Genomic DNA, 23,783 nt, shown 5'->3' with positions numbered 1-23,783 from the left:
TATCATTTCATTTAACCACATATCTGTTACCGCGCAACCCACCGGACCGTGCGGACACCTACTCTAACACTTAAGTAGGAGAACCCTCAATCCCATAAACAGAATTAACATGTGGAAGTTTAACAAAATACAAGTAATAGACTAAAAAAATTATGAAATCACTTTATATTAACTTGAAAACTCCAAAGTTATTATAAGGAACAATCTAACACCCCCAAGGATATTAGTCTAAACAGGTACAAGAGCTTCTAAAGATACAGAGTATAAATAAAGTAATGACACAACTCCAACCATAAGGAAGGGAGAGTAAAAGTTGTTGGAGAATCATCTTCATCTTCACCTAAGAAACAACACTAATCCTGCAACCAGATTATGCCAAGTGGCATAACAAGAGTAGTATCACTACAAACAACACGTACTGGTAGGTACCATCAGTCAACTCGATACCCATCGCATAATATAAAAAAATAATAGGAGGAAACATAAGCAATAAGGAATTACACTACTGACTATCCCTAATTCACAGCACCTCATTCCACAATCCTGGTTGGTAACTCACTCCCCTATTAGCTACTGGTCCGTTTCAATAGATGTGTATAAACCCCAAATACGTTCGCCATAATCTAAATACGTTCGCCATAATCTAAGGAAGTCTTACGAAACTACCTCCCCACTAAGTCTACAACCACTAGCCTCACAGCTTCACAAGGCCATATGACAACACTCGGCCCCTAATCGGTTCTCGCTAGTAAGCCAAACCGTACCAACTATTTTGGATCGGCTACTATTATCTGATCGAACTGTAGGTAATCAACTCCCCACTAAATAATACACCCTCCACTCCTAAGCCCCAAGATCTAGAATATCACAGACATCACAACATGGACTCACAAGTTTTTCACGATCTTATACCCAAATAAGCCTAAGTTAGCTTTAAGCCCTCACCTAGAACTATCCAAATCGGTGGGGTTATTTACGGAAGTCTTACCTTCCAGCCTTTAAACAATTAAACTCACTTTTTCCACAGAATGACATATAACAACGAGTTCTCTCATGGAACTATCCACACACACACTTGCCCCTCTCATGGGATCCAAACTCAACCAATGATGTGTTGAAATATGACACTCAATCCAAGAATGTGTCAGAACGTAACATCTGATCCCAATAATCACAACAAATCTGCAATCATAGTACAATAAGCAGACATGGACAGTACATATACATACACAGATTCTTTGCACACAATTATATTAAATGGTCAGTACATATGGTTTACTTCATGTTTTCTCATCTCTCTATCAATTTACATTCGATTGAGGCATCTACGAGTATATTTAACAAAATACAAGAAGACAAGACTACTACTCGCCTTTAATTATTACACAATTCTTCCTTACCCATGTCACGTCGATTTGACCACTAAAGATACCTATATTTTTGCCCATAACCCGTGTCTGAGGGCCTACCCATGAAACCTCTGGCTAATTTTCTTTATACTAAGAAATGGGTACAAATTTACTACTTAGATAAGAAAAACCTAGTCTACCTGGGCGCCAAGCAGCTGTGGAGAGATATCTCGACTGCAATCCTAGATTCCAGATGCCGAACGAGCAAGATAGGATAGAATTCTGCCAGTGGGAATTCCTTCAGGGCTACGATTCCTTCCTCCCTCCTTCCCAAATCTTAAGTAGCCGTTTTAAGGGTTTTTGCAATAACCCTCACCCATAACTTACACCAAAGTGAAGTGGGGAAATAAGAAAATCGTGACTTAAGTTCTGTCCCATGACCTCCCGCTCTGGCGGCAGGATTTCCACTGGAGCGGCATCGCTGTGACAGGACTATCCCTCTCTGGCGGGATCATCGGGCCCAGGAGACAAAATTTCTCCACGATTTTTTCCGCTCTTAGTTAACGACGGATTCGGGTCGTTACAATATCACTCTTAAATTGTACAATAGTAAAGTTATTTTTATTTTAATTGATATACAAAATACAAGTTTTCAAATGACTAAAAGAATATTTCATTAAAATATATGTAATTCAATAGTATAGAAATCAAAATATAAATAAACATAAGAATTAGTCAAATAAATTCATAAATAAAAATTATATTTATATATTGTAAATTTTTAATAGAAAAATATGAAGAATTATTATAAAAATAAGGAGTCGTGAATGTTATTAATGTTATGTACATGGTATTAGAAATAATGTGAATATACATGAATGTGAAAAAGTGATATATAAAAATGGTTTATAGAAATATCTTTTTCATTTAACCTATTTTATCGCAGGATAAGTTATCATGAAATTACTATACTACCCAAGAAAAATGATAACTTATCGCGGTGCTAATTAGTAATTTCGAGATACGTTATTCCGGACTTACCAATCAAACAACAAATTATAAGTGACACCATAATTTAATCTATGACTATTTGATGTTATCTTTCACACCAAGCGACTCCTAAGGGGTGTTTGATAGCTGGATAAGATCCAAGTTATTCATGTACTTAATTTCCGTTTAACTTATACTACGTTTGGTATGTAGATAAAAAAATAAGTTATTCATAACTAATACATAAGTTATGAGTAACCTATTTGTTATTTTATACATGATATAAGTTGGAATAACTAATTTTCATATGTATAACTATAATACATGAATAATTTTGATTGGTACATAACTAATATCTATATAAAATAATACATAGATTCACTCATAACTAATACTTGCATAACTCTAATCAACTACCAAACTATCCCTAAGTCATCTGTTACATATAGGGGTGGGCATAAATACATAAAAATAGAACCTAACCAAACTAATTCGATTTTTCGGTGTCGGTTCTTCAATTTTTTGGTTCAGTATCGGTTTTTTTTTTCGGAACTTAGGTTCTTCGGTTCGGTATTCAGTGTAAGGGTCACGAAACCATGGTGCACCGAAGAACCGAAGTTTTATTAAATAAATTGCTTATATATTACTTAAATATTTTAAATTATATTACTTATATATTTTTGACTCATACCATCATAATTTATAGTATAACTTATATAAATCTCATAGTGTAATGAGAAAATTACATCCTATTCCTATCCTTTTTTAATTTACAAAAATTCCTTCAAATTTTCCATATCCGAATACATAGGAGCCATCCGGATATATTAGTTGTGATACATTAGATAACTTGACTGTTACATTTAAAAAAGAAATTAAAGGTAAAATTAAATGTCAGTTCCATAAACCATGCAAAAAAATTGATATCAATTTCTCCCAAAACTTTAGGAACTTCAAACAATTCAAATTTCAAATTTTCTTTTTTCCAATCTATCTCAAATCGTAACAAATTTTCTTCTTCATCCATTTTTTTCTTTTTTCAGTTTTCCTAATTTCTTTTCTCTCAATCTATCCCAAAAGATGAATTTTTTTATCACATTCTTCGTATTCTGCAATAACGAAACTTGTACTTAAATTTGCAACAGTTATGTATCAAGTACAGAATCATACAAATGATACATATAATTTTATGATTCACAGACCTAGGGTTATGTATCAAGAATAACCCTAGGTTTGTGAATGATATTAGATAAATGTATATGTTACTAAATTGTACTTAAATTTGCATCAGTTATGTATCAATTACAGAATCATACACATGATATATAAAATTTTATGATTCATGGATTTAGGATTATGTATCAAAAATAACCATAAGTTTGTGAATGATACTAAATGAATGTATCTGTTACAAACTTTTACTTATATTTGAAATAATTATGTATCAAGTACAAAATCATAAAACTAATACATATAATTTTATGATTGACAAACTTATGATTGTGTATTAAGAATTGTTTGTGAATGAAACTAGTTAAATGTATATGTTACTAACTTGTACTTAGCATTTATGTATCTAATACAGAATCATACACATGATACATAGAGTTTCATGATTGATAGATTTAGGGTTATGTATAAAAAATAACCTTAAGTTTGTGAATAACACTAGTTGAATGTATCTAGTACCAAATTTTAGTTAAATTTGAAGAAGTATTTATCTAATATAGAACCATACACATGATACATGAAAATTTATTATTCAAAAACTTAAGGTTACGTATCAAAAATAATATCTAAACACGATACATTACATTATAAGTTGTAATGTATCATAACGCTGAAAAGTACAGATTATACATGATTTAAAAAGTAAAAAACCACTAGATAGATTAGAAATCAAACCTTTGGTAAAGAAGAGCTTTTCCATAAAATTACAGATCTAGCTTTTCTACCTCTTTTTTTAGGGTGTTTTTCCACATTAAGTTTAGAAGAAGATAGGTAATTTTTCCTAATTTTTATCCAACCTAATGATCCATTTTAAATTTTGGCCCAAATTTTGGAGCCCAAATTTAAGAGCCCTAAATTAAACTTAGGCAGCGTATTCACTATTCAGTCTTCTCTTCACAATTCACTCCCTCTACTGACTACTCTCTGTTGCTCTCTTGAGATATGATCTCAAGTTATTCAAATATTTACATACATTGTCAGAAATTCTATTTTCATGTACACATAACCTATGCTCAATAATTTGTAAAAGCTACTGGCAATTAGTGGTATGAACAATAATTTATAAAAGTTACTGGCAATTACTGAAATTCTATTATATTTTCATGCAAGACTTTTTGTATCGAAAAATTATTTTAAAAACATCGAAATAAATCGAATCGAACCGATCTAATTTGATTTAAAATATGATGCACACTTTTTTAAAATCGAGCACTAAAAAACCGAATAAAATTTTAGGAACCGAAGAACCGAACCGCCGCCCCTAACTTATATAAGTAAATTCAATTAGTATTATTAAATGGAAAAATTACCAAATTACACACCTTATATTTCTATATTTTCAATTATTTCCTACCATTTGTAAAAAATTCAAAAATCCCTCTTCTGATACTTAGGAATGATGCTGATACATCGCGATTTGATACATAAGTCCTTTTCATGATACATCGCTAGTTGATACAAACCAAACACAAAATGTATCAGTAAAACATAAGTTTTACTACTATTTTTGTTGTATTCATGATATATTAGGTGTTATAAGCTGATTCATAAGTTTTATTGATATTACAATGTTTGGTTTGTATTAACTTGCGATGTATCATAAAAAAGACTTATGTATAAAATTTCGATGTATCAGCGTCATTCGTATGTATTAGAAATCTAGAAAAAAAAGAGAATTCGAGTAATTATTAAAAAAATCGAGAAAAATTATAATTAGGCTTTATTACTATGAGATTTAAGTAAAACACCCAAATTAAATATTACATTGCCTCAAAATGTCTGTTTAAACACCAGTAGGTGATAGAAAACTCTTGAGAGCTTGCTCCCAGAAGAGGGCTTTCCAAATTCCACTTTCCATTCTTGATTGCAGCAAAAAAGATTGAATCTTTGTTACCTCTTTGCCAAAAACTTTTGAAGTCATGTCCAACTTCTCTCTTTCTCCTTTCCCTACTGCAGGTTTTAGCCTTAACCTCCAAAACCCTACTAAAACCTCCCCTTTTCACTATCATTATCATCATCTCTCTTTTTCATCTTCCATTAATACCATTTTTGCTCCGTTAAGTTCCAACACAACAAAAAGGTTTTCTGCTTTGACCCACAAAGCAGTTTTGTCTAGAAATCTTTCTTTAACATGCCGCCATTCAGATTATTTTGAACCCCAACAGCAACAGCAACAACAACAGCCACAGTGTAAACTTTATTTAGTTTAGGGCATGGTTTTCTTGTTAATGCCTTTGCATATTCTTAGTATTTCCTATTTTATGAATTAATTAGGCTAAAATTGTTGCTATTACTGTGGATTGGTTTTGGGTGCTAGAGGTTTAAATGGCTTTTCCTGAAATGTGAATTAGTGTTGATAAATTTTCCCTAATTGGTTTATATGTTCAACTCAAAATAGCATTTTTTTGCTCGATTTATAGTGATTAGTTATGGGTGCAGTAGTGTTAAAGTTCCACATTGGTTGGGGAATGGACTAATGGTTTGCTTATATGGATTTGGGCAATTCTCCCCTCACGAGCTAGCTTTTAGGTTTGAGTTAGGCCAGGTGTCATGTCTTTACAATATGTACACTTATTTTGGTCATCTGTATACATAATCCAAATGGAGATAAGTTGCTCTGGTTGAACCTAGGGATGTGTATCGGTCGGGTCGGTTCGGTTCGGTTTTAGGTAATATCAGTTCGGTTTATCGGTTTTTGATTTCTAAATACGCTAAACCGATAACCACACCAATAAGATATTTGTTATCGATTTTCGATTTATCGGTATTTGTTCTTTAACGGTTTGATTTTCGATTTAACCAATAAGAAAAATTTTTAAAACAAAAATACAAATCCTGGAGCTGTCGTCGTAGCAACTTGCAAACCCTTGCCGCTGAAACTAAAGTGACAAAGACTAAAGGGTAAATACTCAAAATACTAAATTCTAAATAGTATTATACAGTGATTAACTGATTATATATTTATATTAATATTTTTTTGTTTGATATTTGTGTATGAGTAAAAAACGAAAAATTAAATTAGTAAATTATTATAGTCTTAATGGGAACCCAATATTATAAAACCAATACCGAACTGATAACCCAACAACAACAACAACAACAACAACAACAACCACCCAGTGAAATCCCACAACGTGGGGTCTGGGGAGGGTAGAGTGTATGCAGACCTTACTCCTACCAAGGTAGGACGGCTGATAACCCAATAATTATTTTTTATAAAACCATTAAATAACCGTTAATCCAATAGCAATAAACCAATAACACTTTTTTCGGTTCGGTTTTTGCACAATCCCTAGTTGAACCCACTGTGAATGTCTTGATATGCTCTGCCTGTGAGGTCCTGTAGATTTGTTTTTATTAAGTGTTTGAGATGGAAGGAAAGGAGTACTTTTTAGTTTCTTCCAATTCTAGTTATTGACAAATATATCGGAAAATTTTCCCACTTTTTAATGTTTTGTCTGAAAAGAAAAAATTGAAGTTTTTGCCTTCCTACTACCTTGTGTTTTAGTCTTTCTAGTTTCTAGTATATTGTTCTTAGAACACAAATAAGAGCACAGTCTTGGTATATTTGATCTAAATAATTACTTTGTGTTGTCAATTTACATTATTTTGAGCCATTTCATGTTATGGAAGAACTAAAAATGTTCTTGGTTTTTTAGGGGCATCTATGCCTAAGGTTTTTGTTGGATACTCAATATACAAAGGGAAGGCAGCTCTCACTGTCGAGCCTCGGTCGCCAGAGTTCTCACCTTTAGATGTATGATTCCTCATATGTGTTGGTTTTTGCTCTTCTGTTTAATCTGTATTAGTCATTGAGGGAATTGTAATTTAATGCTACTTTGGTGCTTCTAAATCATGGAGCAGTCAGGGGCCTTCAAGCTCTCAAGAGAGGGTATGGTGATGCTTCAATTTGCACCCGCTGCTGGTGTTCGTCAATATGATTGGAGTAGAAAACAGGTAATCATTACCTTAGTTCCTCTATTTGCCTGCTGCCGAATACGTTTCCTATATGCTTCTCTTATCCATGGATTGAGGTGAGAATAAGCTTTGTTAAAAATAATTAGATAGTAGATATGTAGTAGTAATTTGTGGTAGACGTATCCGTGGTACTTTTAGCTAACATGGTGAGTGTGCCATGTAGTCAGGCCATGATTTCTGCTCTCCTTGTGTTGATTTTGAAGTGCCTTTCTTAGTATTTGTGTGTTTTCAGGTCTTCTCGCTGTCAGTGACTGAAATTGGATCTATTATCAGCCTTGGGGCAAAAGATTCATGTGAGTTTTTCCATGATCCAAACAAAGGAAGAAGGTAAAACCTACATCTTTTTGCGAGGTCATAAAACCTAGTACCCACTGTTTGGAAATTAGCTCCAGTTATATCTATCGACTGTCCTGGATATATTTGGTGATCTTAATGTATTTTAGCTCCAGTTACATCTATCGACTGTCCTGGATATATTTGGTGATCTTAATGTATTTATAGGCATAAACATACACTATTTTATAGCTTACTTTCTTTGAGATCAATATATTTTATTGATAGGGATCCTATCAGTTGGGAATTAATATGTATTATCATCAGTTTGAGTTCTTAGATGGCGTTTTATGTGTGTTTTACAGTGATGAAGGTAGAGTCAGGAAAGTGCTGAAGGTTGAGCCACTTCCAGATGGCTCTGGTCACTTCTTTAACCTCAGTAATTGCCTTCTTCCTTCATTCTATTACAGTGAAAATTGGACATTTAGTTTTAAACTATAGAACATGACTTATCCTAAATGAATGCAGGTGTTCAAAACAAGCTTATTAATTTGGATGAGAACATTTACATCCCTGTTACAAAGGCAGAGTTTGCAGTTCTTGTCTCAGCATTCAATGTAAGATGAAGCTGGTCTCCCATTTTCTTTCTTGATATATAGTCTTTGTTTTGTTTTCTCGCCCATGTTGTATACCATTAAGTTAGTAAGCCACTTGGTGCTAAAGATTGAATTTTGCCAAAGTTCATGCACACATATAACTTGCTGTTTATGTGGTGTATAGGTCCAGTCGCTTTGATATTTGCTCAAATTCCCTAATCAGAGTGGACCTCAAGCTGAGACCATAAGTATTGATAGCCCCATAGTTTGCTGTTGACATGGTTAAGAAAGGATAACGAAATGAGATTAGACATTAGAGGCAACTTGTGAAAGCTTAAAACTTGGCTTTCCTAGTTGAGTCTCTTAGAATCTTCCTAATTTAGGAAATTGCTTGCTTTTTTAGCCACCCCTGGACCTTGCCAGTGGCTAGAATCCATCGCAGTGTACCTTATGCTTTGTTGTGAAAACCTGGGAATTTAGGCGATGAGGTTTCTCCTATTACTTTCTTGCATTTTGAAATAAAAATGTGGTGGAAGGTGAATCTTGTTTTTTGAAAAGTGCCTCGTGTTATACTACAAGTTAAACCATCTTAAAGCAAACCTATCTACAAGGCGTCAAGTATAAATCAAGCCATATATATCTTTGCCAACAACATCCCTTTGTGACCATTGTTGATGTCGTCATTTCACAGTGCTTCTTTCTGGTTGGTGCTTATTCTCATCTTGCTTTCTACTCAGTGTTACCTCTTCTAACATGTTTTCTACTGAATTTGTGCAGTTTGTTATGCCGTACCTTCTTGGTTGGCACACCGCCGTCAATTCCTTCAAGCCTGAAGATGCCAGTCGCTCAAACAATGCTAATCCAAGATCAGGTACTGAACTTGAATGGAATCGGTAGTTATGGTGAAGCTAGAGCACGTTGCCCGTACTATGCTTGTGGGGGGCAAGATGGTTCTTTTGACCCCTGGATCGACATTTTGTATGAACCCTCTTTGACTTGCACCCTCCAGTGATTTGACAAGGAGTTCTAATCGGCGATAGTAGTATTAACTCTCTTCTGGTAAATTCTGATTTGATGTAAGTTGTGTTGTGTTTATTATGTAGCCCATATTGCAGTAGAAACTCATTAACTGATTATCTTGTTGAATGTGAAATCAGTCTAGTTGTTGTTAATGTATTTGGTTCTCTATGAATAGCACATGATCCTCTTATGTGCATATTGTCCACTTTGTTTCCCTTGTCAAGGCTACAACTTCAGTAAAAGAAAGTGTCCAAAGTGGATAACTTTAGTATTATAAGTTTTGAGTGGTTTCAAGGTGGAGATATTTGCAAAAAAAAAAAAAAAAAGCTTTGGCTATAGCTTAAATAGCGATTTCGAAAATAGAGCATTTATGTATTTCTCTCGAGCAATAGGCAAAATTAAACTTGATGACTTTGGAAATGAGTGATCTTGAACTCTCGACCAGTGGTTGCCTAAGAGTCAAAAGTCAAGTTTGCCAATGGGACAAAACTTGAAATTTTACCCAATGTGCGAGGTCAAATTTTTTAGATCACCCACTCTCAATATCACGCCGTATGGCTGACCGGCTATGATTAGTGAATCTGGCTTCATGTAGATGAGTTGCAGCCTACCATCCGAATTGAGGACAGACTTTTGGGGTTAGCTCACCTTGCTCATTAAATCACCCAAATAATATGGATAGTTACAGCCTTTAGCCATATGCTAAAACTTGAAGCCCATTACATAAGCCTTTGAAATGTTATGGATCTGAGACTACAAAATGTAAAGCCCACACACTAATATTGTGAATATCAAGAATTTACTTCCAAGTTTTCTCACGGTTTGCTCCATTTTGGTGGTGATCTTTAATTTTTGTCCTTTGAATTGATGGTTTTGTATATGTTTCTCATTTAATAAAATTTTTTGGGCTAAAGTTTAGAAATTTTTTGCCTTATCTGACATAAGTTGTGTAGTAACTAATTCGCAAGACATAAGTTAGAGAACTTTTGCCTTGTCCGGCAAAGGTTTAGAGAACTAAGAGACATAATTTTACGGATTTTGAAACTAAACTTACGCCTTGTAAAGCATAACTTTTTCCTTGCGTGAATTTTCCCTTGCATATTTTTTTGTCTTGTAAGACATAAATTGTGAATTATGAACATAAAATATAATGTTCTGAAACTGAGTTTATGCCGTGTAAGGCATAACTTGCGTTTTGGAATTTTGTGTTTTGTTTCTCTAATTCATTTTACTTCTCTCTTTCAACCATAAGTCAAAGATTAGAGCCCCCCCACCCCCCACCCCCCCCAAAAAAAGAAGAAGGTAGTGTATTATTCAGTTTACCATATCGAAGGTAAAACAATTTTTAACAAAAATGATTTTGTACACAAAAGAGGTTTTAATTCGAGATCACTAATTAAGGATGAAGTAATACTTACTATTTCCTTACTTCTTTTGATTTGCTTTATTTCAGCCGAAGACCTATTGAAAAAAATGTCTTTGTCTGCATAAGGCATGAATAAAATTTGTGTACACATCCTTCTTCTCAGATCTCACTTATAAAATTACACTGAAATATGTTATTGTCTCACTCAAGCATCATAGTATTTGTTAGATGTAATTTTTTTTTTAAAAAAATTGAAGTGTGATTTAGTTGAAAGATTAATTAATTATACAAACAGCTAAGTTATAATACTACAGTTAGTTGAAATATTGTGTAGGATCTACCAACTCATTGACCATCACACCAAGTCGTCACATGTATAATTTTTGTCTTTTTTTCAATGAGGAAAAAGTTAAGACGTTATAGTATAACGGATTAAAATTAATCATTTAGGTTTACTTGCCCACCTAAGTAAATAAAAATATGAAGCAACTTTTACTATTATTAATTGTTGGATCCATGAGAACGAATAAGATAAGTGCAAATTGCAATTTGGTATTTAATTTTATGTGCAAATTGTCATTGCAATTTACACCGAACCCTCAATTGATTATTGATGAAAATCTTCATGAATCAAATTCTTCTTGTAAATATATATATTTCAGAAAACATATATATAACAGATCAAACAGAAAATTCAAAGGTTTTAGAGTTTAGGTTCGAGTTTTGTGTATAGAGTCAGTCCTTTTTGTTACAGAGTGTTTTATTTTCCAATGAAATTTTTTTTGGCACAAATTTATACCCCTAATGCAGATATCAGACATGGATAAAAAAAATAAAACTAAAAATAAAAAAATTAGAAGGGTTTAACCTCGTAATGTAATGCATAGCATCCTTTTTAGAATGAGGAGGGTAATTTTAACAATTTTGAGCTTTAGATTATGTATATTATACTCAAATATTTTATATAATTATCATACTCTTTTGAAGAATCTAGAAGCCAAAAATAATAATACTTTTTAATGGTTCAAAAAGTTGTTTACCCTTTTACCTTTACTAATTAATGGTCAAGTGTAAAATATATAATTGTTTCATGTTTTATAACACTCTTTTAGTCATAATTAGTTGTGACTTACAATAAAGTAGACTAATAAATTAAATTTAATATATACAAAGAATCTACGTAACTAAATGCAACAGAAGTAGGGGATTAATATTAAATTGAAAAAATCTTTGAATAAGTTCTTAAGTAAACATGATTAGGTCAATAATATAATTTAGAAAAAAGTGTTAATTAAACATAACAATGTTGTTTTTACTAAATCAGCATCTGTTAACCACTCTGATATTGAACGATCAGTGATTTATTTTAGTACTATTCCAAGCAAATTCTACCTAATCTACATATTTTAATGATTTTCCAGTCTCTATTTGAATAGTTGTTTCATAACATATCTATAAAATTATATGATATAATTTTGATGAATATGATTATATTTGAACGAATTGTGTCGTTTTTCGTACCCATCAATAATAACAACATGATCACACTAAATTTATATCAGATAAATACTTTAGAAGTGATGGAATTATCAAAATGTTTAAATACACGTTATTCCTTGGAAGACTCCTTGAACTAGAAGACGTGTAGGGGTGTACATAGTCTGAGTTGGTTTAAATTTTTTAAATAGTAAATCAAATTAATTGTGTCAGATCGATTTTAAAATCTATAATCAAATCAAATTAATAAAAGTTGGATTTTTCAACCTCGGATTTTTCAATTTTTTTTGAATTTTTTCTCCGATAAAGTCTTCATAAAAATATTTAACTTGTACCTAAAATATTTCTTTAATCCTAGTAATTAACATAACTATCTAAAGTATTTCTTAATTAAGAAAATAATACAAAATATGAGATGAAGTGATGACATTACAACAACAACAACAACCCAGTGAAATCCCACAACGTGGAGTCTGGGGAGGGTAAAGTGTACGCAGACCTTACTTTTATCAAGGTAGGACGGCTGTTTCCGAGAGACCCTCGGCTCAATAGAAGCATAAAAAGAGGTCAGATAAGGCTAAGAAGTTCAAAGCGATATGTGAAAGCAAATAACGAAAGCGACACAAATAAAATAGAATAAATCAAAGTACAGAAAGTAATAAATAATAATAGAAACCAAAGCACAAGAAATTACACTACACTAATGCACCTACTAATATGGAAGAATAACGAGACTATGTACTAGCCTTCTACCCTAATATGAGTCCTCTACACCCTCCTATCTAAGGTCATGTCCTCGGTAAGCTGTAACTGCGCCATGTCCTGTCTAATCACCTCTCCCCAATATTTCTTCGATTTACCCTACCTCTTCTGAAACCATCCATGGCCAACCTCTTACACCTCCGCACTGGGGCATCTGTGTCTCTCCTCTTCACATGCCCAAAACATCTCAGTCGTATTTCCCGCATCTTGTCTTCTACCGAAGCCACTTCAACCTTGTCCCAAATAACCTCATTTCTAATCCTGTCGCTCCTGGTATGACCACACATCCATCTCAATATTCTCATCTCAGCAACTTTCATCTTTTGAATGTGAGAGACCTTAACTGGCTAATATTCTGTCCCATATAACATAGCCGGTCTAACCACCACTTTGTAGAACTTGCCCTTAAGTTGTGGTGGCACCTTCTTGTCATATAGCACATCGAAAGCGAGCCTCCATTTCATCCATCCTGCCCCAATATGGTGTGTGACATCATCGTCAATCTCCCCGCTGCCTTGCATGATAGACCCAAGGTACTTAAAACTACTTTTCTTTTGGATGGCCTGGTTACCAAGCCTAACTTCCACGCCAACCCCTGAGGTGTCTCACTGAACTTGTACTATAAGTACTCTATCTTGGTCCTACTCAGCTTAAACCCTTTAGACTCCAAGGTATATCTCTAATCCTCCAACTTAGCATTAACTCCGCTACGAGTCTCATCGATCAGGACTATGTCGCCCGCGAAAAGAATACACCATGGCACCTCACCTTGAATTTGTCGCGTCAATTCATCCATCACCAAGGCAAATAAAAATGGACTAAAAGTTGATCCTTGATGCAACCCCATCACAACTGGGAAGTGCTCTGAGTCCTCTCCTACTGTTCTTACCCTGGTTTTGACACCCTCAGACATGTCCTTGATCACCCTATTGTACGTCACAGGTACACCTTTAGCCTCCAAATATCTCCATAGTATCTCTCGTGGAACTTTATCATAAGCCTTTTCTAGGTCGATGAATACCATATGCAAGTCCCTCTTCCTCTCCCTATACTGCTCCACTAGTCTCCTCATAAGATGGATGGCTTCTGTAGTTGAGCGTCCTGATATAAATCCGAACTGGTTCTCTGAAATAGACACGCCTCTCCTTACCCTCATCTCCACCACTCTTTCCCACACTTTCATAGTATGACTTAGAAGCTTGATACCTCTATAGTTGTTGCAACTCTAGATATCCTTTTTGTTTTTTGTATAGAGGGATCATTACGCTCGATCTCCATTCTTCGGGCATCGTTTCCATCTTAAAAATGACATTAAATAACCTAGTTAGCCACTCCAAACCTACCGAGCTCGCGCTCTTCCAAAATTTCCTAGGAATCTCGTCAGGTTCGGACGCTCTTCCCCAACGCATCATACGCACAACACCCTTAACCTCTTTGACTGTAATACTCTTGCAACACCCAAAATTGTGACACCTCCCTGTATGTTTCAAATCTCCCAACACAATCTCTCTATCCTCATCTTCATTCAAGATTTTATGGAAGTATGACTGCCATCTCTGTTTAATGAGGGTCTCCTCAACCAATACGTTTCCATGCTCGTCCTTAATGCACTTTACTTGATCCACATCGCTTTCCCTTCTCTCCCGCACCCTGGATAGCCTGAACAATTTCATATCCCCGTCTTTCTCTTTCAGTTCATCATAGAGGCGTTCAAAAGCTGTAGTTTTTACCATCGAAACCGCCGACTTTGCCTCTTTCCTCACTATCTTATAAAATTCCCTATTTGTCCACTTCTCCACCTCATCCTTACTTTCTAACAACTTCACATACACCATCTTCTTTGCTTCCACCTTTCCTTGCACTTCTCCATTCCACCACCAGTCCCCGCAATGCCGACCACGGATACCTATTGAGACTTCCAACACTTCCATTGATATAACCCTAATACAACTAGCCGTCCTATTCCACATACTGTTTGCATCCCCACTACTATCTCAGGACCCTATATCCTTCAATTTCTCTCCCATCTCTAGGGAACTATCCGTGGTCAAACTCCTCCATCTGATCCTAGGTTGGTCATCCCCGACCATCTTCTTCCTCGTCATCTTGATCCCTAAATCCATCACCAAAAGCTTATGTCGGGTTGTAAGGTTGTCTATCGAAATGACCTTACAGTCTTTGCACAGACCTCTATCGACCTTCCTCAGGAGTAAAAAGTCTATCTGAGTCTTAGCCACCGAACTATGGAATGTTACCAAGTGGTCTTCCTTCTTTGGGAAACTCGAATTGGCTATGACCAACCCAAAAGCTCTTGCGAATTCCAAAAGTGAAAGGCCTCCTACATTTCTGACCCCGTAGCCAAAGCCTCCATGCACATCATCATACCCTCCTGAAATAGACCCGATGTGCCCATTGAAATCCCCTCCCACGAAAAGCTTCTCAGTAGGTGGTATACCTCCCACTAACTCGTCCAAATCCTCCCAAAAGCGCCTCTTATCCTCCTCTCTTAAGCCCGCTTGTGGCGCATAAGCACTAATAATGTTGAATGTGCTCCCTTCAACGACCACCTTAATCGACATCATCCTATCGTTGACTCTCCTAACCTCCACTACCTGATCCCTTAGTTCATTGTCTACTAAAATGCCTACCCCATTCCTATATTTTGATCTACCTGAAAACCAAAGCTTATACCCGTCTACCTCCCTAGCTTTAGAACCTACCCATTTGGTCTCTTGGACACAAGCTATGTTAATCTTCCTCTTCTTTAGAATCTTAACTAGCTCTATGGATTTTTTCGTTAACGTCCCAATGTTCCAAGAACCTACTTTCAGTCTAGACGCTCCTTTAACCCACTTACCCCTCTTTACCCTCGTCCTTATCCCCGTCCCCATTCCTGAGCGAGAACATGACCCTAGTCTACCATCACTATCCAAAGCCACGAAAATACGTATGAACTAATAAATTATTCAAAGGTCTAAAGTCAGCAAAATGTAATTACAACTGTATGAGCAAAGAATAGATATGGAAAGATATGGAAACCGGAGGTACCAACTCCAGTTGAAATGAACCTGGTTGCCGCCGAAAACACTGGAAGTGAAAAATAAACGTTACGGAAATACTCAAATAGCAAGTGATTGTACAAAAAAACTCTCTGAGGATTTTCATCAAACACTTTGTGTGCAAGGCGATAATTTGAAGATTCATATGAACTGATTTGAGCTTCTTCTTCCAAATCAATGGTGAATGAATGAGAACAACAATGGGTGTTCAGTTGATTGAGCATGAAACTAAAGAAGTCGGAGAGTCTGAAGAATGAGATTGAGACAGTCGATACCTGAGACAGAGACTGAATGAAATATAGAGGAGAAATAGGGCAGGTGGGGGAGTCGATACTAAAGAAGTCATGGCATTGTACTAAAATATTCAACAATAAAAAAGATGAAATCGCATGAAACAAATATCAATTAATAAATCATAATAAAAATGATCATAATCTAAAAATACTTAAGTCATGTTAAATTAAGTACGGTAATAATTATTAGTTGCATAACTAAATATTAAAGAAGAAGAAAAAATAAACTTAGTGTTTTTCCGTGTAAATTAATCAATGTAAAATTAAAGAATATATATCTAATATTATTGTCCTTCCTAGGTTTGAAATTATTTCTTTTGTCAACATTAATATTTATTTAAGTTAATGATATGCACCTATGGGCTATATTGAATCATTCAAAATTTTATGTTCAAATTAATAATATGTTACTCAAAAGATTAAAAAAATTATAAAAATATTAATAAAATTATATACATATAATGTCGGATTGATTTAGACTTAATTGAACTTTTTTTTCTTTCAACAAAAATCAAACTAAACCAATCACGATCGAATTCTTTTTACCAACATCCAATCAAACCAAAACTTTAAGAATATCTCAATCTGTCAGCTAAAGTTGTGTTTAGTATGAATAATAATGATAATAGTACTTCTTTTAGGAGTATATTTTTCATGATAAAGTCATTTTCTGATATTTGATTATGCAAAAATGCTATATTTATGGAAAATATTTTATCAAAATACTATTCGATTTGCTAATATCCGAAAAATATTTACTATGTATATGTTTATGAAGTAGAGAATTAACGACTCATCTGAGCTAACAAATTCGAATTTTGCTATATCAATGTGTAAAACGAGCACGCAATAACTATTTAAATTTTTGGTCTGCCTATTATGTATTGTTCAGAGTCGCCGAAAAGGTCATTCTAGGAATTGAAAATAATGTAATTTTAAAATTTCTCTTTTACCTTAATGAAATAAATTAGTCACACAACTGATTAAGAAGTGTTTATATATCACTAATTTTAAAAATCGTCCTTTTATTTTAAATTTTATGTCAAATCAAATAATTGATATATTATTTATGAAAAAAAAGACTTTTAAGAGACGCCATGCATGTAGTCAAGAAGAGGGGCTAATTGATTTTGACGGAAATTAATAAGAGGTCGTTGGAGTGACGTCCTTTTGTGTGTGAATATTTCCACTAAGAATGGTTGTTCAAATCAACCCCTGGATAGAGGCAGTCGGACTCAAAATTTGAACTTTCAATGGTGACAACCTACTCTAATACAAGCATTATTTCTACGATTCAAATTCGTGATGATTGTTCCAAGACTCTTCTTCCAAAAGAGAAATGCAACATGAAGACTTCCCAATTTAAGATTTATGTTTCGTAAATATTTAGTAAATTTCTTATACAAATATATATATAAATTCGGTCGAACCGTAAATAACATTGTAACTCCGCTCGTGAATGGTGGTAAATAAATATTTGTCTTGTCTCTATCCAAAGAGTTGAAATTAGAATAAGAAAATCAATTTGCATGGATGATAAAGAAGAGAGTTGAAAAACTTGGTTAGTTGACATATTATTTAGATTTTAGAGGGTCATGAGTGCATGCATGTCAATTTATTAATTTAACAACTCTAATTTAGACTTTATTATATTTTCATCTACATTTGTTTTTTTAAGAATAAAAAGAAATTATAGTGGCACTCCTATAAGAAGACTTGTCCAAAGAGAAGAAAATCTTGCATATGCTAAAAAAGAAAAGCAGATCAAACCATGCCAAGGAAACATAGAGCAATGGATTCAACTACTACTACTATTAATTATGACAAAGAAGAAGAGTTATTAGCTTCTACCAAGAAGGTAAAAATTGAAATTTAATTATAAAGAGTTTTATTTTTTGTAAATGCTCTCCTTTCATATTTGTTTTGAAATGTTTTACTTGAGTCGAGGACGTTTGTCGAAAATAATTTCTCTATCTTCATATGTTAGGGGCAACAACTATGTACACACCACCTTCTCTATACTCGAATTGTGGGGTTACACTAAATATGCATATATTATTGTTGTTGTATTTTTCATAAATTTCTTCGTGTTGTAGTTCTTGTTATATCATATATGAATGATCTTTATATATGCAATCGATTTTTTGCTGATGTCAACACCATATATATATATATATATATATATATATATATATGCGCGCGCGCGTGTTTCATCTTTACACATTATTTAATTTATTTGTTGATATGCATAAGTTGAAGGCTTTCATTACAAATTTTCTCTTCGAATTTAGATACAAAATATGTAAATCAACCACATATGGTCCAAAAAAAGGATCAAATAAATTGCAGTTAATTTATGTTTTTTTTAAAGATCCTTGATCAATAATTCATCTTAATTAAGATTTAATGGAGGGAGACGACTTAAATATGTGATAGAGTAGGGCTTTGTTGCTATAATTCATTGAGATTTAGTTCTTTGTTGATCCGATTCGTTAAAAAAGTTGTTAAAAAAAACCAAACTACGCTCAATATATATATATATATATATATATATATATATATATATATATATATATATATATATTATTGAGATTACAGCATGTGGTAGTTTCTACTTTGTATTATTCTTGACATCTATACTAAGTCAAACTTGGACTTGTCACCAGTTCTAGAAAAGAAAACAACTAGATATATATAATAACTTTGTTTTTTGGTTTAAAAATAAGTATTTAATAATATTTATATTAGCTTGCCCATTTTATTTGCATCCAATAGTTATGGAATTATTTACCATTAACCTACAAATAATTTTTGTTTTATCCATTTCATCACAATCTTTATTGGCATATATATATAAATTGCTATGTTGAATATCATTTTAACTAATGAATTAAGTTTTATGCACTAATCAATATAAAAATATTTACAAAATTCGGTCGCTTTTAACGTAACTACAAGTAAATTTCTATAATAATCATTAATTGATGATTTGGAATAAAGGTTTATATATAACACTACAATAAATAAAACATTTTGCGGTAATAATATAATATGAGTATTTATAATCAACACTTTAGCAAATCTAAAATGAAATTTAACTCAATTGTCGCTAAAAGAAAAATCTGTTATCACTAAATGTTTTTTTTGTTGTTGTAGCATAACTAACCTGGTATATATCATAGGTTAAAAAATGTCTAATTTGTGAAAAAGATTTACATTGTGTGTATATAATTAACTTAAGGATTGACTAACTTATTGCTAATTATTAATTGTGTTGTTTTATGATCAGGATGAAGATGAACTAAATTCAAAAAAATGTGAGATATATGAAGCCAAAGAAGAAAATGAAAGGCTAAAGTGGATGCTATCTAAAATCATGAAGGATTACAAATCCTTGCAAATGCATTTTCAAGGCATAAAAAATTCAAAGAATATTATTGCAACAAGTAATATTCATGAAGAAGAAGTGGAACTTGTTTCTTTGAGCTTAGGGAGAAGTAATACTTCAAGAGAGTTGATCAAGAAGGAATTAAATGATCAAAATAAAAGTAACAAAAAATTATTATTTGATGGGCTTGAGCTGGGATTAGACTGTAAATTCACTCAAGAAAATAGCTTTGAGGAGTCAAAAAAGGAGAATATAAATAATGAGCAACCAATATTTGTACAAAATTACCCTCCTTCAAAAATGGATTATAATTATGATGAAGATTTTTTGCAGCAAAACCCTCAAAAGAAGGCTAGAGTATCTATAAGAGCTGTGTGTGGCACTACTACGGTAAGTTCAATTCGTACATTATTCAATAATTTGTATTTGTATGTATTTTCTCGCAACTCTGCTTCGAATACTCTTTTTTATGAGCCGATCATCCTCCTTAAACCCCGCCACAATTGTGAGATTACATTGGTATGTTGTTGTTGCATTCAATTTGCATATATTTTCTCATAACTCTGCTTCGAATACTCCTCTTTTGAGTCGATCATTCTCTCCAGACTCCATACCACATGAGAGATTACACTGATATGCTGTTGTTGCATTCAATTTGCATATATAGGATTTTTTTAATGTGTAATTTACATAAATTTCATAGTGTTAAGAGTTAATTGCATTATTTCCCTACTTTTTTCCAAATTACAAAAATCTCATAAAATTTATGGATTTTGGATACATCAGTGGACTTTCGATTACATCAGCAGACATTTCGATACGTAGGGGATGAATCAGAGAGGGGATATAGATGTATTAAAGAGGAGATAGGACATCCGGATACATAGGGAAATGATGTATCAGAGAGGAGAGGGATGTATCCGAGAGGGGATAGGGATGTATGAGCAAGAAGAGTGACGTATTGGAGAAGAGATTTTTGATTTTTTTAAACGGTAGGAAATTTAAGAGATCATGGTAAAATAAAATGTGTATTTAAATAATTTTTCCTTAATTTATACATATTGGTGAGGTAATAGCCGATTTTACTAAGTTATTTATAGTATATTTATGTTATTAAATTGAAAATATAATAATAGTAGGTAATTTTTAACGTTCCCAAAGTATATGCTTGATGATTTTAATTGTCTACTACTAGCTAAAACTTGATTAACCATTTAATGATCAAAAGATTAAGACTATCTTGACTTTATAAATTTGTATCTAATTTATTTATATGATATTCTTTGCATTTTAGAACGTTTTAAAATGTTTATACTGTTTCAATTGATCGTTTTATTCTATTTAACAATTTTAGTTCACTTAAAATTGGATCTTCTATTAAACTAATTCATTTGCGATAACTATTTTATTATGTTCTTCTACCATATACTCCCTCCGTCGCAATTTTATGTAGCACATGTCGAATTTTGAGAGTCAAATGAGTTTTTTCTCTGATCGTGATTTCTTCATATGTGTTTTAAATATTTGAATTGTTAATTATTGTGACTCATAGTACTTCTTATGAAGTTTTCAAATATGTAAATTTAATGGGCGTTTGACATGTTTTCGTAAATGCAGATGAATGATGGATGTCAATGGAGAAAATATGGACAAAAAATAGCTAAAGGGAATCCATGTCCTAGGGCTTACTACCGTTGCACTGTCTCCCCATCATGCCCAGTCAGAAAACAGGTAGTTATAAAATTAAATACTTGTTTCTTTTTATGTATTATGAATTTTCAAATAAAATAAATTTTTAATTAATAATTTATTTTTTTATACCGTCAGTATATATAATCTTCCATTATTTATGTGTATACTGATGAATTTGTCCATATAATATTTTTTTTTTGAGTTTTTGGTTATTAAATTGGTTCATATTTTAAACTTCCAGCTTGAAATAAAGAATTTAATTTGATGTTTGAATTAAGGATTACCTTTTCAAAACTATAATTTCTCTATTTCAAGTTTCTACTCACAAAATTTCGATTATTTTTTTCAAGTGAAATTCACGTCCAAACATATGAAATGCTTATTTCTGACCCTTTCTTTTGTGATCCACTATAGGTTCAAAGATGCTTCGAAGACATGTCCATCTTGATCACCACATACGAAGGAACACATAATCACCCCCTTCCATTTTCAGCAACTGCCATGGCTTCTACCACCAATGCAGCTGCCTCTATGTTAAGATGCACATCCTCATCATCAACATCACAACAAATTTTACCAAATATTGATCAAAATCTTCATGGAAAATTCAACTTTACCAATAATACTTCAAATAGTAATAACTTAATAGCTACACATAATAATGCACCAACTTTTTACTCACCAAAAACTTCAATTTCCAATTCACAATCACATCCCACAATTACTCTTGATTTCACTACAAACTACTCATCATCATATACTCATCATACTAATTCTTCTTCTTCATCATCACCCTTCAATTCCTACACTACATTGTGCAATAATTTCAAAAGCCAAATTGGAGCTTCTTCATATGTTGGGGGTTCATATTTTTCTAATCACCCTTTGATCACTTCCAAGAACAATCAGAATACCAACATTGAGTACAGTGGTGGAGTCAGAAATTCTAACGAGTTGATTCAAAAAAATGTAAAGGTCTCGCACTTAGGATTTGATTATGTGACCTAAAACATACTTTGGGCTACTTTTTGTTCATTAAAGTAGAATCTTCTTTTATATAAAGGGAGATCAACAATTTTATACATATATAAGACTATTTGTCTTTACCTTATTTGTACAGTATAATTTTTCAGTGAAAGAGATTTCTGCATCAATCATGATCTTTTCTAAGGCCCCGATTGGATGGATTGGTCTTTTTGCTTCAATTTATTTTAATAGTTTGCAATGATTTGTGTTTCGAGAAAGTGATATTTATGGAGAGAAGTCAGAGAACTCTTGTTTTCTTCTTGTTGACTTTGAATGAAGGTAGTTGCTATTTAACTGTGTTAAATGTTTATTGCCGTAAAAATATTAATTTCCATTTAATGATATATAGGTGGTAGAACTTTATGAATGTATATATAGAAAATGACACTTATCTATATTTGAAAAAAATTGAATTTTAAAACTTAACATGTTGCGCTTAGCGCGTGCAACATTTTTAAGACTACCAAAAGACTCTTTTATAAACTTCGTGCCTAATCAAATAGGTTTGAGATGAAATGGATGAATTAAAGTGCTAACGATGAGTAGTAGTAATAGGTTCTTTTTAGTTTCTAACACCCTGAAAGACTTCTTGCAACCTCATTACAGTGATTGAAATAGATGCAAACAACTCGGTTGGCAATTCAGCTGTTCACGCTATTAGAAACAAAGGTTTTTTCCATCGCGAATTAGTGAGAAATTTGTGCTATACAACATGATTTTTTCACTCATTTTCCATCAAACCAGTTCACTGAAAAAATGCTTGGTGAGAAACAGATTCTCACTAAAATAATCTTCGATAATAGCCACTGAACATTTCTCAATGGGAAATTTCACCAAGAAAATTGTGATTTTTTCGTAGTGCACTCAAGATAGCAATGATCGGATAGAAAGATATTTATGAATACTTGATTACTCTGCTATTGTTCTTTGGGTGCTGGAGAATGCAGAGGTAGAAGCAGCAGCCTTTTCAGCCAATTCAGTCGTTGAGGCTGGAACTGATATAACTGGTGTCGGTGCTCTTGGAGCACTGACGATGAATTTGTTGCTGCTGGCCTAACTATTGCTGCAGTTGGTGCAGCAGCCATGGCAGGTGACGTGACTGCTGAAAATGGTACAGCAAGGATCAATGCACCAACTGCAGCGGATAAGTTAGGCCAGGATTTTTACAAAGTTATACTTCTTGAAGCACCCTTTTAAGTCAACAAAGGAAAGTTGTTCTTGCAAAAAGAATTCCCTTAAGAGTTTAGAATTTTGTTTGATAGTA

The 23,783-nt window shown here is 33.1% G+C and overlaps 1 protein-coding gene and 1 pseudogene across 1 annotated transcript; both read left to right on the top strand.

Annotated features, from left to right (window-relative positions):
* Positions 1 to 5,345: 5,345 nt before the first annotated feature.
* Positions 5,346 to 9,592, top strand: LOC129875073 (single-stranded DNA-binding protein WHY1, chloroplastic). The gene is made up of 7 exons (XM_055950506.1): positions 5,346 to 5,759; positions 7,229 to 7,326; positions 7,434 to 7,526; positions 7,780 to 7,874; positions 8,186 to 8,259; positions 8,349 to 8,437; positions 9,194 to 9,592. The coding sequence occupies exons 1-7, from the start codon at positions 5,489 to 5,491 to the stop codon at positions 9,311 to 9,313; spliced, it is 840 nt and encodes a 279-aa protein (XP_055806481.1). The 5' UTR covers positions 5,346 to 5,488; the 3' UTR covers positions 9,314 to 9,592.
* Positions 9,593 to 18,125: 8,533 nt separating this feature from the next.
* Positions 18,126 to 22,496, top strand: LOC129875064 (WRKY transcription factor 72A-like; annotated as a pseudogene).
* Positions 22,497 to 23,783: the final 1,287 nt, after the last annotated feature.

Source organism: Solanum dulcamara, chromosome 2 (assembly GCF_947179165.1).
Source record: "Solanum dulcamara chromosome 2, daSolDulc1.2, whole genome shotgun sequence".
Taxonomy (NCBI): Eukaryota; Viridiplantae; Streptophyta; class Magnoliopsida; order Solanales; family Solanaceae; genus Solanum; species Solanum dulcamara.
The sequence above is the reverse complement of the archived record's forward strand: the minus strand, read 5'-3'. Positions and strand labels throughout refer to the sequence as shown.